At 39.3% G+C, this 15,654-nt stretch overlaps 1 protein-coding gene across 1 annotated transcript; it reads right to left on the reverse strand.

The window, feature by feature from the left end:
- Positions 1 to 7,689: 7,689 nt before the first annotated feature.
- LOC127857310 (putative nuclease HARBI1) lies at positions 7,690 to 8,350 on the reverse strand. The gene is made up of 2 exons (XM_052393717.1): positions 8,137 to 8,350; positions 7,690 to 8,081 (listed from the first exon to the last, which is right to left on the reverse strand). Exons 1-2 carry the CDS (start codon positions 8,348 to 8,350, stop codon positions 7,690 to 7,692), a joined length of 606 nt encoding a protein of 201 aa, XP_052249677.1.
- Positions 8,351 to 15,654: the final 7,304 nt, after the last annotated feature.

The raw sequence follows: 15,654 nt of genomic DNA on the forward strand, positions 1-15,654 counted from the left end.
ATTAAACGTGCTTTTGTAACTTGGAATACGACGATACAAGTGCTACTGTGGCTTTTGTGTTTTTATCCTGTGAACAAAATATGTTTATTGCCTAAAAGTGGTTATGTCAAGAGTGAGAATTATTAAATGATTTAATCAAATAACGGAGTTGTTGTGTCTGTTTCCCCCATACATAAAGGGAGCGCAACAATATTGTTTGATTTTAAGTGTGCATGGGCTTTTAATGACAATATACGTTTGTTAAATTGAAAAAAACAACTACAGCGCAGGTCGGATACCCTTTATTACCCAATATGTTAGGTAAAATAAAGGTAAAGTAATTAAATATTTTTCCTATATTTATTCATTACTGAACATTGTCACTTTTCAATAACCAATTAGTCGTCTGTCAGTCTCATGTGGTCATTAAGGAAAAGACACATGAGGAACACAAATGGTCATGGTAGTCTATATCTGTCCCAGTGGGTATGTATTAAATACTAATGGTCCGATTAACATTGTGTCATCATAATTTGGAAAATATACATAGTGCTATATGAGTTTAAGATAGTGGTTTAACCATATTTTCGGAATGTTGATCACCTTATTTGAAACTAATTTGAAAAACATGTACTTACTAATCACTGATTGACTGTTTTACTGTTGAATTAGATGATGATGTTTTATTTGTATGCATTCACAAGGTACATTTCGATCGCCGAATGCAGTTAACGTGATTTGCTGTGGATTATATTTTAATAATATTGTTAATAGTTTACACACTTGTTTGTTTTTACGATCAGATTCAGATTGTGATATTGACAAAAGCGCGTCAATGCACGAATGATTTTGCAGTTTGTATTAAGGGAACATATTTAGAGATATTTAAGGAGGAAAACGAAGTTCATCAATCGGGTGATGTATTCCATAAAATGTATATACACATGTTTATGATCATATGTTGTTTGGATACATATTATTATTTTTATAAATGCGCACTTATAAGGATACCAATTAAAGCAACAAATAACCGCATTTGAATACTCAATGAAGTATCTGCGGTGGCTTGTGTCCTTTATTGAAGATCAAAATAGACATGATTTTAAATAACAGTCTTGTTAACATAGTTGTTTATCGACGAGAAAAGATTTTCAATTATAGTCTGTACCACACAGGAAAACACGATAACAATAAAAAGGACACCAATTGTTTTATATTTTTCAAATTATTATAACAATTTAATCAATTATGAGGCATCGCCATAACTTCCGTTTTCTTAGCGGAAGAAAGAAAATACATATTTGATTATGTACCCTTTGTGGGTTTTTTTCATGTGTACGTTTTTTTTTCATATCAAATGCCACATTTGTAAGTTTGTTTTATGTGCTGAGTTTTTGTTTGGGATGCTTTTTTTCTTTTTTGATTTGATAAATTGATGTATCTATAGTTCAGAAAATAGTTTCTTTATCTGAACAATGTACCATAAATATTCAAGTTGAATAATTTCGTCTTCAGTATTCTGAACTAATTCTTATATGGCTCCCTTTCTGTGTCACCAGAGCGAAACAAAGGTTCACCCCCGATCCGCCCGCCTTACGACTTGCTGTCCGATTCTGGATCGTGCGGTGACTCAAATAGTAATTTAGCTGAGTTTATGACACTGTGTATCTTGATAGAGGGCCATAATTAGGAAATGTTTTTTTTTCAGAGCGTTTCCATAAATCATCACTTTGTTTACTATACATAAAGAATTAAATATGTTAAAAGAGTCCGAAAAATATTGATCCTGTAATACCTCAAAAATGCTTAAGGTAGTAGGTTCATGAAACTCAGAACGGGAATAGAAGGTCATATTTGAAATGTCATTGCTTTCTTTCGTAACAAATAGATTGCTATCATTACAGAAATAACTGAAAACTGTCCGAACAATCTTGATCCCGCGATAACTTAAACATGCACTTGAGCTAGGCTCATGAAACTCACTCGCTATATAAATAGCTGTATGGAAAATATGCACTTAAGTTTTTGTTGTTTTTAATCCGATAACAATTATTGTCAAAGAAATAGTTGACATTTTCTCCAAACAATCATCATCCTGCGATAACTCAAAAAGTTCGTCAGATAGATTGATGACACGCGGAATAAAAAAATAGAGGACCATATGGGAAATGTGCATGTTATTACAGTCTTTATTGTGGTAGATTAGGGTACAGAAATCACTGAAATGTATAATCGTGTTGCTGCGAAACTTCAAAAGCACTCAAGCTATGTGGATGAATTACCGTTTATGACAGAGAGCAATGTATGGACGCTGCGCGTTATTTAAGCTTTTTTCGTTAAAGGAATATGTGGCAAAGCTATGGTTCCAGAAATGAATAAGAACTCAACTTTGAATAGTTCGAAAAATCTAAAACTACTTATGATAGTTTTGTGGATCTATATTTGCGCATACAGAAACATACGGACAAATCTCATTTTATTTCGTTTTTTTTTCTGCTGAATAACATTGTGCTTTATATTGTTACATCAATAATTGTCAACTAAATTCTTGATCCTGTCATAACTAAATGTAATGTCATTATGGTTGATTGAGAAAAAATTGTTCTCGAATGCTTACCTAAGGCCGCGTTTTCAAAAGAATATATACATTTATGTTTAAACGTATAAACCTGTGTAAGATGAATATAAAAATTATATATATAGGATAACAGGTCATTCCAGAAACATTATCAGGAGACAAGTTATTGTTTGCTTGTCTCTTAAATACGGCAAAGTCCCAAAAACCTATACAGTTCAAGACCATACATACCTTTCCTTCAAAAGGACGTATTCACAGATTTTCGTATTTTTTGAAAATCTCATTAAAAATATTTCTAAGAAATCTGTTATGCTTTGGATAGTAAGAACAGAATACAAAATTGACACAATGAAGTTTGTACAACGTGCAAACATTCACCAAAGATGATTAATTTAAAGTATAAGTATAAGCTAAATCGATTCGTGTTAACAAGATTTCAGAACCTAGCACCATATAGTAAATATTTCAGATGATCGTTATGCACCTCGATAAGAAATAGTTATACAGAGTGTCAACGCCACATTTCGTGACTTTGATGTATATGCATATTGACCACATTCCTTAGAATCATCAAGTGCAATGTTGAAAAGACCGATTGTTTGTGATCTGTTATCCTGGTAATTATAGTTCAATGTTTCCTTCATTGGAGCTATATTTGTAAACTGCAACCTTTTTTTGTTTCTTTCTTTACAAGAACTTGGTCTAATATTGATAAGGTGACGATATCGAAAAAGAATTGTCATATATACAAAAAATGATGTACGTATTATGTTTAAACAAGCGTAAAAACACTCATTACTAAGACAATTAAAAAAAAATAACGGATGATTATCATTAACAATTTGTATAACAATAAAGCGTGTGCAAGGCCTTTTGTCTGTAATTTGAAAATTTGGTGCAGCACATTTATTTCAACAAAAATCTTGCAATACGCAATTCAAGATTGAAAGTGACGTCTCTGACAGTTCCTGAGCATCAGGCAGTACCGTTCAAATGTAACATTCAATTTTGCGTGGTACATGTGTGCAACAGAATGGTCACTTTTTGTTTGCATGGGCACGGGACTTTTCACATTTGGTGTGTGATTGATTTATCCAATGGCAAAACGTGGTACGCTATTTGTTACACGTTGTCAGATTCCAATATAAAACAACAGAGTGCATCTCAAACATATGTGAACATACTGTGTATATACCTTGGTGTACGAATAAAAACAATCTTTGACGAAAAAATACACCCTTTGTCGAGCCGTTTAGTTTACGGTGACGGAACCATCCGATGTATAAATCAGTTTGACATAAAGGAGATAAGCGAATGGGATAAACTTGTCGTAGGTCGGGCGCATTAAGAAAGCTCATACACCTCTCTATAACAGTCCCAGAAATAATTGCCTTTTCACATTTTTATGTGAAGAGATAGAAATGAAAAATTTACAACCGATCTTGGCAGAACAAATTTTGTAACTGTTAAGGTTCCACTTTCCGAAAGAGGCTCTAACCGATCGGTTACAGTTATAATGCATTCCGGCGGTACGGATATAATTGAACTCAAATGTTGTTGAAGTGCGTATCCCGACTGACATGGCTTCGCACACACTGTACATGAATACTTCGATGCATTGCCTCGGTGAATCTCATGTTCATGCTTCTTAAGCCAATACGTCGTTGAACGGGTGTGACGCTGCAGAGATTTTTTACACTTGAATGTTTTTCCGCACTCTGGAAAATCGCACCCATATGCGGAATCACTATGAAGCTGCATGAGCCGCTTTAAAGAGTATGCACATGATAATACAACACCGCACACTTCGCATTGAATTTGATCTCCGTTGGACGATTCCATCTGTAATAAAGGCCCGGTCACACCACCAGAACTTTGCTGGAGCGTTCCTTGAACGGTATGAAGAGGGGCCGAATTTCGGCAACGCTCGTCACCGCGCACAAAATGGGGTAAAAATCGAAAACACGGGCGTTGCCAAAGCGGTGCATCGTTGAAGCCAGCGTTGGTTTAGCGTTGGTTTAACGGTAGCGAGCGGTAGCGAGCGTTGGTTTAGCGGTGACGCGAGCTGTGATAGAGCGGCGTTCTGCGCATGCGCGCGTCGGCTCGGCGGGAGTTTAAAGTTGGTATAGCGGCAAACCGCTTCTGACTACGGAACTGAACGGATCGCTTTGATAGACGTTCTAATATTTTTTATAGAAATCGATATTTGAAGTTCATCATGCCACGTAGACAAAAGAATTGGAAGGCTGGAGATAGAGAGGCAGCAGCCTCCAAGAAGATCATTACTGAGCAGGCAGCTGAACCAATGGAGTCTGGTTAATATAGGTAGCCCACTAGTTGTGTCAAGAAATATTCAACAACTGTGAAAAATTACTTTTATGTATTTTACTTCAACATTTTTAATTTATAATTCATTTGTTATATTTTGCAGAGACCAGTAATGCCACACCAGAATCCACTGCTAGCACAGCCACTGTTAACACAACCACTGCTGCAACAGCCCAGGCAGGGACAGCTATTGATGAAGGTAATCGCAAATAGAAATATTAAATTTAGTGATGATAATAATAATAATAATAATAATAATAATAACCATAATCTTTCAATCACTTTGACATTGTTCATGTAATATTCATTTGTTATATTTTGCAGAGACCAGTAATGCCACACCAGAATCCACTGTTAGCACACCCACTGCTAACACAGCCACAGCCACTGCTACCACAACCCAGGCAGGGGCAGCTGCTGATAAAGGTAATCACCAATGAAAATGTATGAAATGTAGTGATAATGATACTAATAATAATCGTTCAATTACGTTGACCTCGCTTATTTATTATTCATTTGTTTGTTTTTTGTAGACTCTGATGACGAGCCCGAGAATGCCCTGACACAGGACCAGCCTGACAATGAGGAAATACCACCCGGTGATAACAAACCTGACGAGGGCCGTGCTACTGCTGGAGCTCAAGGTAATGATACTGTGATAATATGCAATGAAAAATCAATACAAATTGATCTAAATAATATATGTTTCATTTATATATTTATTATTTCTATTCAACTGTTATATTTTTCAGACTCTGAACGGGACGATGAACAGCGTCAGTCGCAGAAAAAGTCTCGCAGCAAGGCCCTCCTGCTCGACAATGACACTCAGGAGCAACTCATCGAGTGGGTCCGGGAGCACGAACTTTTGTGGAGGAAGGGGGCCACCGACTACAATGATACAAAGAAGAGGAGGGAACTTTGGACCAGGAAGGCAAGAGAGCTGAACATTGAGGAGGGAGCTGAAGTTCTCAGGACATGGTGGAAGTCAGTCCGGGTCCTATACGCTAAGCTTATCTGCAAGAAGTCTGGCCAGGCTGCAGCGAACTTGACGGACAGAGAACTGTTCATCCAGAGGAACTGCACCTTCCTGCACAAGGAGGTCAAGCACAGGAAAGGCCAGCCACTTAGAAACATACACCTCACACAGGAAACTTAAGCAAACGAGCCTCCAAAAGCCCAGCCCTCGGCGTCGACCAGCATCTCTCGCCAGCCTTCCCACGACGTCGAGGAACAGGAAGAAGACGAGGGTTCCCTCTCGCTCATTGAAACTCAAGCGGCTCACGAGGTCCCATGGCTGCCCCCGCCTCCACTAGCTCTCTCCTCCACCACCACCAGACCACGCCGTGCCGCCACCAGAGCCGAGCCTGAAGACGCTCCTGCGATGCTGGAGATGAGAAATAGTATGAAGGCTACCAACGCCTTCCTGGAGAGACTGGTCCAAGCCCAGGAGATCAGCCATGCACGACAGCCCTACATCAAGTACATGTCCCAGTCTCTCCAACAACTACCTGAGGGTCAGTACCAGCTCACAGTAGAGTGAATGACGGCCATCCTCCACGAGATGCAGCGACCCATCCCCCACCCCTCCCTCCAGCTCAACCACCTCCAGCATCAGTACCTTCACCCACACTCACCTTCTACCAGCAGCGGCCGCATTGCTACCAGCCCCAGACTCAGCATTACGGCTTCCAGCAGCAGCCTCAGCCTGAGCACCAGCCCCAGCACTTCCAGCAATTTCAGACACCCAGAGGCAGCCAGCCATCCTCCACCCCAAGGAGCTCCAGCGCAGGACTCATGTTACCAGACATGCCGAAGTTTTACTCCTTCAAATAAGCCAAAATCAGCGCCGTCAGCGAGGGGTGGATTCTCCAGGACCTTCAAAGGCAGGATATAAATGCTCCATTCATACCAATCCCTGCCACAGCTCAATGGACTGATGATTTACTGGCAAAGATAAGGGTCACCGTTGAGGAGAATTGAGACTGCTTGTGATGTGTTGAAGGGATTGCTCAGTTATTTCATGTGATTTTTGTTTAAGGGATGAGCTGGCATGCTATTTTTGATGTTTATTGTTTTTATGTGCACTTGTGTGTTTGGGTGGTCTCATAAGTGTTGAGCTTTAAAAAACAGCATTTTTATTAAACTATTCTTGACTACTTTATGTATTGGAATTTCTAACTTTAAAAAACCTTCAAGTATTAAACAAGACATGTTTTAACCCATTTAGACCCAGGCTATTTTTAGAGTCTACCTCTCTGACTTAAATTACCAAAAAGACAGCTTACTACAGGCTTAACGACTTACAAGACCCCAAAGTACTGAAATCATTGAAAACAATAGAGCATTTCCTCCTTTTTGGAGCAAATGTTTTATTTATTACAATGGCTTAAGAATCTGAAATTTTCGGAGGTACGGAAAGGCGCTACTCGGACTTAATGAATTAAACATAAAGAGTTTTTATTAATGTAATATGACATCAATAATGAATCGTATCACAAGTTTCTTTATGAATCCCATAACATTTCAAACAAACACAAGTACAATTTGTTTATTGAATGTCTAATACTGGGGCACCATTAACGTTCGAGTTCCATTAATAATGACAAAAAACATTTACAACAAAGTAATCAGCATATTACATGTATATGGACAATGCACAAGTGTATCCTAAGTTTTCTGCGCAGTGTTCTGTTGATAGCCACCATTATTTCCTGCTAGTCCACTAATCCTGCAGGGGAGTTGCAACAACGCTTGAGTAGGTTACGCTGCCTCTTTCCATTATGCGGGGCTGTGTTTGGGCCTTACACAACGATAGTGTCCTCCAAGTTCCGTCCTTCTCTCCATGCCCCAGGCTGCAGGTTGCTATCTGGTTGTGCACGGTCCACAAGTCTGTTCTGGAGCACTGGATATCGTGTGCGCATCAGGTTGTGGAGAATGCAGTCAGCTTCCACGATGGTTCGGACAGTTTCATGGTGATGTTGCATGGTGATGAGCAAAATCTGGAACCTGTTGGCCAGGATGCCGAATGCGTTCTCCACGACCCGTCTTGCCCTGGACAGCCGATAGTTGAAGATGCCTTCTTCATGGGTGAGCTTTCTGGTGTTGTACGGCTTCATGAGGTAGGTCCGCAATGAGAAGACGTCATCTCCGATGTTGAAGTAAGGCACATTCTGATTGTCATTGGGTAGGGGGTCTGGCTGAGGAAAGGCATAAATACTGTTCTGGTCCAGCTTACGATTGGAGATCACTTTCATTGTAGATCTGAGCGTCTGAGGATGAGTCATTGCCTGAGATGTCAATGTAGGTGAACTTGTAGTCAGCATCCACCATGGCAAACAGGATCACGCTGTAAAAGCCTTTGTAGTTGTAGAATTCTGAGCCAGAGTTAGGTGGAGCTTTACAGGCCACGTGCTTGCCATCAATGGCACCAACTGTGTGGGAAAGTTCCATCTCTGGTACCATTTGTCAGCCAGGTCTCTCCATCCTTGTTCAGTTGTTGGGCAAAACAACAATGCATCTGTGTACTCCTCAATGATGGCCTTTACCACTTCTCTAACTACCACACTGATGGTGTTGTGGGGAACCCTCCATGCGTATTGCATGTTTCTGTAGGTGTTACCAGAGGCCAGGTGCCGTAGGGTGCCACTTTGAGACCAGGCTCCAGGCTTGGTCGGTAATTGGTGTCTTGTTTGGTCAGCCTCTGTACAACTTCATCAAACATGGCTGGTGGCATCCTCATAAAGTGATGGAAGGCTCGTGGATCCTCATTCCTCAGCTCCACCATCAGGTTGTGATACAGTCAATGTTCAGGCCTTTTCAGTATCCAGTCTGACCCACACAACTCTGTCTTTCCTTCTTCTCTCTCTTCTCCTTCTGTCAACAGCTTGTTGCAATCTGAGGAGGTTCTGATTCTGCTGCTGGACTAGTTCACCAATCACAACAAGTCTCACAGCATCCATGGTAGAACACTTTTACTGTAACTGAGCAAATTAAAATGAGGTCTGCACTCAACGGTAGCTCGATTTAAAATGGACTTCTGACTCATTTCACCTCGTATTTATAGCCAAATTCTGGTCCCGCTCCAACACCTCAATACTAACGCAAAACCAAAGTTCATCACTGCAATGGATCGCTACTTCAACGCCCGACACCGTTCCAGCAATTCCGTGTCCGTTCGAAAAACGCTTACAACCGCACCAACCAAAGTTTGTGCAACGTTTAATCACCGCCCGGGCAAAGCTGGCGAAGCAGCGATTGTCCCGCATTCAAGATTTCTGCGTTGGCCTTGCGGACCCAAACGTCCACGAACTTGCGTCTAGCGGTGCCAAACTTTGACTGAGCGTTGGTGGAACGGTGGTGAACTTTGTCGGAGCGGAAAATTGCCCGCTCCTCACCTCTCGCAATATTTTGTGCAGCTCAAAACTTTCTGAGCGGTAGATGGAACCATCAGCGGTGACCGAGCGTATACGGCGTTGCCTTAACGGTGGCCAACTTCTGTTTAACGGTCGTGAACGGTATCGAGCGGTGATGATTGTTTTTCACCGCTCCAGGAACGCCAAAATAAAGTTCTGGCGGTGTGACCGGGCCTTTAACTGTGTGTAGTATTACAGTTAATAAAATGTGAACGATATGGATTCTGTGTGTTATTGGAAGGTTAAAACTATTTCACGACGGCATAGCGGGCACATGGGTATTTGGTTTATTTTTATATTTTATCAAACAATTAATCACATCCGTAATCATGCATGCGTATTTGATACTCATGTGTAAGTTAGAAACTTCAAAACAAATAAGGACTGATATTTCAATTGAAACTTTCAATGAACGTTATCAATTGATTAACACATTCATTCTCTATGAAAAACAACAAGAAGACTGCATAAAACGGAAATTATTCCGTAGATCCGAAACGGTTTAAATTATGTTTTGTCATTATGACGCAAAGGCCATTCGCAAAAAAGCATTCACATATGTCTAACACTTTAATAAATATGTTCGTACATTAACACTGAAGACGTTGAACTTACTTACACGTATATGGAGGCTAGTGCTCGTGTAAAATAGTTAAGTCGGATTTCTAAGTGCCAACTTAACTTTGGTCGTTATTCTCTTTGTATCTGTTATTCAATGAAAACTTGAACAAAAAAGAACCAACACATTAGTATTAGGGCCTCTTCAACGGGAAGTATATACTACAGCAACATTGTATTTGAAAAAAAACGTTGCAATACTTATATAGATTAATTTTATACAATAAAAGTTACTATGGTATAAAATATGGATGGAATAATACACGATTTGCCTTACGTGCCGAAGAGAATAAATAACAAATACGTGTACACTTGACCGTTATTTTTTTTTTAATAATAGCACGGGAAAAAACGCTTGCCCCCCACCCCGAAAGATCTTATTATTATGAAACTTTGCCATCCACATATCTTAAGGAAATGCCAGCATCAATTTCCCAATCCCATTCTTCAATTTAAACGGTGACTATTGTGTTTTCTACTTATGCCGAAATGACGTTAATTTCATTTTCCATGTCGCATACATTCACCCTTTACGTGATGCTATTAACTGAACAATTATGTCAGTAATTTATAGCCATTTAGAAGGAATTCTAGAACGGCAATACAGCCAACGTTAAACAGACGCAATACAACAAGGTTAAACAGACGGAATACAGCAACGTTAAACAGACGCAAAACAACAACGTTAAACAGACGCAAAACAACAACGTTAAACAGACGCAAAACAACAACGTTAAACAGACGCAATAAACCAACGTTAGACAGTCTGTTAAACCCGAATTTTTACTTCACCTTGCGTCCGTATTTGTTACATATTTCAAAGGATAGAGACTTCCATATTTAAGATGGACTTCACGTGCGGCTTAGTATTCAACAGTTCAACTTATGCTGTAACTACGAATGTGACTAAAAAAATGGACTGTCCGCGATTTTCAAACAGTATTTTATCCCACATTTACAGCGAATTCGGTTGATTAAAGCCCCGTTTATTAAATTTCATCTATAATCAACGGCAAGGCTATAATCAATGGCACGAAATGACGTCATCAACTGCCGAACCAGGAGTACTTTTTCCCACGCACCTCGTCACCTGTATTTGCCAAGGGCATCAATAATAAAAACAATATCAAATGTTTGTCAATCTTAATGACATTAAAACAAATACAAGTAGAAAAAACGTGTTTGTTGTCATTTATTGTCACTTAACTTCTAGTATTAGGTAAATTTAACACTATGTTGCAAATAGGTTCTGTTGTTGTTGCTCCCCTTTGACGGAGTCAGTTCGAGTTGCTCCCCTTTGACTATAGAACACAATCGTCTGCGAAATTGTAAACCCCTCAAAATGTCTGACGAATGTGACAAAGTCAATTTCTCATTAACTTGGGATGAATTAAATAATGAACATGAGCAACAAGCAACTGAAATGGAATTAACACTAAGCCAGTTCCAGGAACAATATGGGTTTGATCCATCTATTTTGTTCACAAATGAAATTGAATTGACCATTGAGAATGAAACCAGCCCCAGTAGTAACGCACCACCCACTAGCAATGTCTTCCCCCCAACTTAAGATCTGCATGACAATAAAGCGTTCTTAGATGTTAACCTTACTGATGTTGGTGATTTCATTGTCCAAAATGAAAATAAAAAGACTGTAGCGAAGACCTTGTCTGACATAAACAAATTTAAAAGGTTTCTTATGTCAAAAGCTGAATCAAAAGAAATCCACCACATAGAACCAACTCTTCTTGATGAGTATTTGGCCACTTTCCAGCTGTCCCTTAAAAAGTCAAATGGCACAGATGTTTAACCAAGCTCCCTCCGTGGCATCATTGCTAGTGTTGATAGGTACCTGAAACGACATCGCTATGGATGTTCAGTTATGACAGGGACTTGAGCCCAATTTGCACTCACAAGGGACACCTACAATGCAAAGAAAAAAAGTCTTAAGAAACAGGTAAAATTGAGATGAACGGTTATAACTATAAGGAAATTTGGCAAAATAACATATTCAACAGAAAACATATCATTTATGACAAAATTGGGAAAAAATCCCAAGTGTAGTCTGTACGAAACTAATACCCTGTCGACATAAAGTTGCAGTTAATAAATAAAAGTCGAAAAGTCACATTAAAAGTAATACTGTAAGCCTACGAAAGATAGAATACTAAAAAAATTAATTTTAATTAAAAATATAGTCGAAAAGTTAAATGAAACAGTATAATAAATATAAATCACCAATTTAGGGTATGGGAAACCGTCCTAGGGAGGCCCATCCGCTGAGTGACATCGATCTGCTCTGGGTGAAGGGGATTCTTGGCACCGAGTCTCCGAAGGCCTTGTTAAATACAATCTGGTTGAACAACTGCCTTCATTTTGGCTTGCGAGGAACAACGGAGCAGTACAATTTGCGGTAAGAAACATTTTTAACACACAAACACACAAAATATGTATAAATTTTTTCTCATTATTTTTTCACCCCATTCACAAAGTACATCCGCTTCAACTTAAATGCTGTATTTTATTATTGTTCATATCTGACATTAAATTAAGATTTTTGTATTTTGTTCGGTGGGGAGACGTCCGCCTCCGTGTAGACTCGAATGGTGTCGAGTATCTCGAGTTGAACGAGCGGCAAACGAAAACGCGCACAGGAGAGAACATCGCTGACATAAGAAAAGTGTCTCCCAAGATGTTCGGCACTTCTGGACCAAGAAATCCCGTGTTAATTTACAAGCTGTACTCGAATATGCGTCCATCTGATTTTTCTTCAGATCAGCACCCTTTCTACCTGGCAACATGCACAATTGACACTGCATCCCAGTGGTTCTTGCGTCAACAATTGGGTGTCAACAAGCTGGGTCAGATGCTGAAGGCCATGGCAAAAGACGCCGGCTTTCCTTAGCACAAGAGAATAACCAACCACTCAGTTCGCAAATTCCTGGTCCAAAAACTTCGAAATGCAAACATTCCACCCACTGAAATCATGGCCATAACAGGGCACAAAAATGTCCAGTCCATAACCAATTATTCCATCATATCTGTTGAACAGCAGCAAAAGTGTTCCAACATTCTTGCTAAGTCCAGTAAATGTAACAACCAAACAGCTTCCTCTTGTTCACCTTCATGCACTGAAACTATGGTCGAAATGCAGCCTACACAACCACTGTCTACCGTTGAACAATTTGATCTTGATGTTCGTCCCACCCAGTCACTTCACCAGCAAATGTCTTTCTCTCGTTCGAACAACTTTGCCTCACAATTCTTTGGTGCTACTTTCCACATTCAAAATTTTAATGTGAATAATTAGATTAAATCCAAGTTGTTATTGTTATTTCGTCACGAAATAACCACATAATACAACAAAGAAGCAAATGATTTGCACCTCGTGTTCTAGTTGATAGTTTGAACATCGAAAGTGAATTGTGTGTGGTGTTAGACTACGTTGTATACAAATGTAGGTCCTTGTATATAACAACTAAATGTTATATTAATGTTATAAAACTTTTAGATTTGCAATTCAATATGAATAAAATTGTTATAAGTAACGCACGACTCTTTGTCACAGAACGATATTCTGATTTTTTTAAATGACAATTTGATCAGCGGTGTTTTTGGGAACGCGGAGTAATACACTGACCTTGGTTACACTTCAGTCATTATCAAAGTACGACAAACACTCATGAAAACTAATTTTGTTAAAATAAAAAGGTTTACTGAATAAAAAAGTGGGATAAATAGAATAATAGGTTAGTGTTGATTATAGATCAGGTTTATCATGCTCAAGGCTCGTGCTTTTTGTTTTCTAAGCCTCGCATGATAAACCTGATCTATAATCAACACTAACCTATTATTCTCTATATCTAGCCACTATGCATCTATTTTCCGTATCTGAAAACGACCATTCGAATTCAAAAGGAATGGCTTTTCTGATTTCCTGTATTTAAAACGTAATGCCATTAACATTAAGTGGACTTGTATGTTATAATTATGAGCAGGAGTCTGTGGAAACGGGGCTTAATGCATGTGTTTAAAGAGTCATCCCGGATAAGCATGTGCAGACTGCAAACGCTAATCAGGGACGACACTTTCTGCAAAAATTGGATTTTTGGCAAGAGGAGACTTCCTTGAAACGAACAGTACCATTTAAGCGAAAATTGTCGTCCCTCATAACCTTTACAGGCTGCACATGCTTATTGGCGAATTCACTTTACGCACATGCATTTAACCCCGTTTACCGTGAGCGACGCTGAATTAAAATAATCTTTTCGCAAACCTTAGCTCATTAGTTTATGGGGTTTGAACTCACTAATCTCAAAGATCGAAATAGTGCGACGGATAGATCAAAATCCCGTTGTTATAGTGATATGGATTTTTCAACCATTGGTGTTATAGTCCGTGGGATAGCTCAACCACTGGTGTTATAGTACGTGGGATAGATCAACCACTGGTGTTATAGTACGTGGGATAGATCAACCACTGGTGTTATACTACGTGAGATAGATCAACCAATGGTGTTATAGTACGTGGGATAGATCGACCAATGGTGTTATAGTACGTGGGATAGATCAACTAATGGTGTAATAGTACGAGGGATAGATCAACCACTGGTGTTATAGTACGTGGGATAGATCAACCAATGGTGTTATAGTACGTGGGATAGATCAACCACTGGTGTTATAGTGCGTGGGATAGATCAATCACTGGTGTTATAGTGCGTGGGATAGATCAACAACTGGTGTTATAGTGCATGGGATAGATCAATCACTGGTGTTATAGTGCGTGAGATAGATCAACCACTGTTGTTATAGTGCGTGGGTTAGATCAATCACTGGTGTTATAGTGCGTGGGATAGATCAACCACTACTGTTATAGTGCATTGGCTAGATCAATCACTGGTGTTATAGTGCGTGGGATAGGTGAACCACTACTGATATAGTGGGTTGGCTAGATCAAGCTCTGGTGTTATAGTGTGCGGGATAGGTCAACCACTACTGTAATAGTGCGTTGGATAGATCAATGAGTGGTGTTATAGTGCGTGGGATAGATCAATCACTGAGTTATAATGCGTGGGATAGAAATCAGCCATTTGTGTTATAGCGCGTGGGATATATCAACCGCTGGTGTTATAGTGCATGGTATAAACCAATTATTGGTGGTATAGTGCATGGAATAGATCAATCACTGGTGTTGTAGTGCGTGGGAACGATCAATCACTGGTGTAGTAGTGCTTGGGATATATGAATCACTGGTGTTATAATGCGTGGGATAGATCAACCGCTGGTGTTATAGTGCGTGGGATAGATCAACCACTGGCGTTTAAGCGTTTATATAGCGCAAACATTATGAACATATGCGATTGCGCTTCACAATAACAAAATAGGCATTCAGTTGAAATATCTTTATTAATGTACAGATCGGTTCAAAACGTTTTAAGAAATCAAAGTGTCCATATACATATGTTTCAGCCTTTAGGACCAACGATCGCAATAGTAATAATATTAATAATAATAATAATAATGATAATAATAATAATCTGTACCATCCTTATCAATTACCTCGCTGAGACCTGTGGAGTTGTGATTGATAGGGACTGCTACACATATCTTCGGGTTATTAAGCAAGGTCACTGAAAACGGCCAATTACTATGACAAGCTAATTAAGTCTTACACATGATATTGGCATAAACATGGGGGATAACTGACCAAAGCCCGTAATTGTGATCAGCAATTTAG

Source organism: Dreissena polymorpha, chromosome 14 (assembly GCF_020536995.1).
Source record: "Dreissena polymorpha isolate Duluth1 chromosome 14, UMN_Dpol_1.0, whole genome shotgun sequence".
Classification (NCBI taxonomy): domain Eukaryota; kingdom Metazoa; phylum Mollusca; class Bivalvia; order Myida; family Dreissenidae; genus Dreissena; species Dreissena polymorpha.

Coding starts and splice junctions, on each gene's coding strand:
- LOC127857310 (XM_052393717.1), bottom strand. CDS start 8,350: ATGGTACCAGAGATGGAACTTTCCCACACAGTTGGTGCCATTGATGGC. Junction 8,082..8,136: donor CGCTCAGATCTACAATGAAA/GTGATCTCCAAT, acceptor TTCCTCAGCCAG/ACCCCCTACCCAATGACAAT.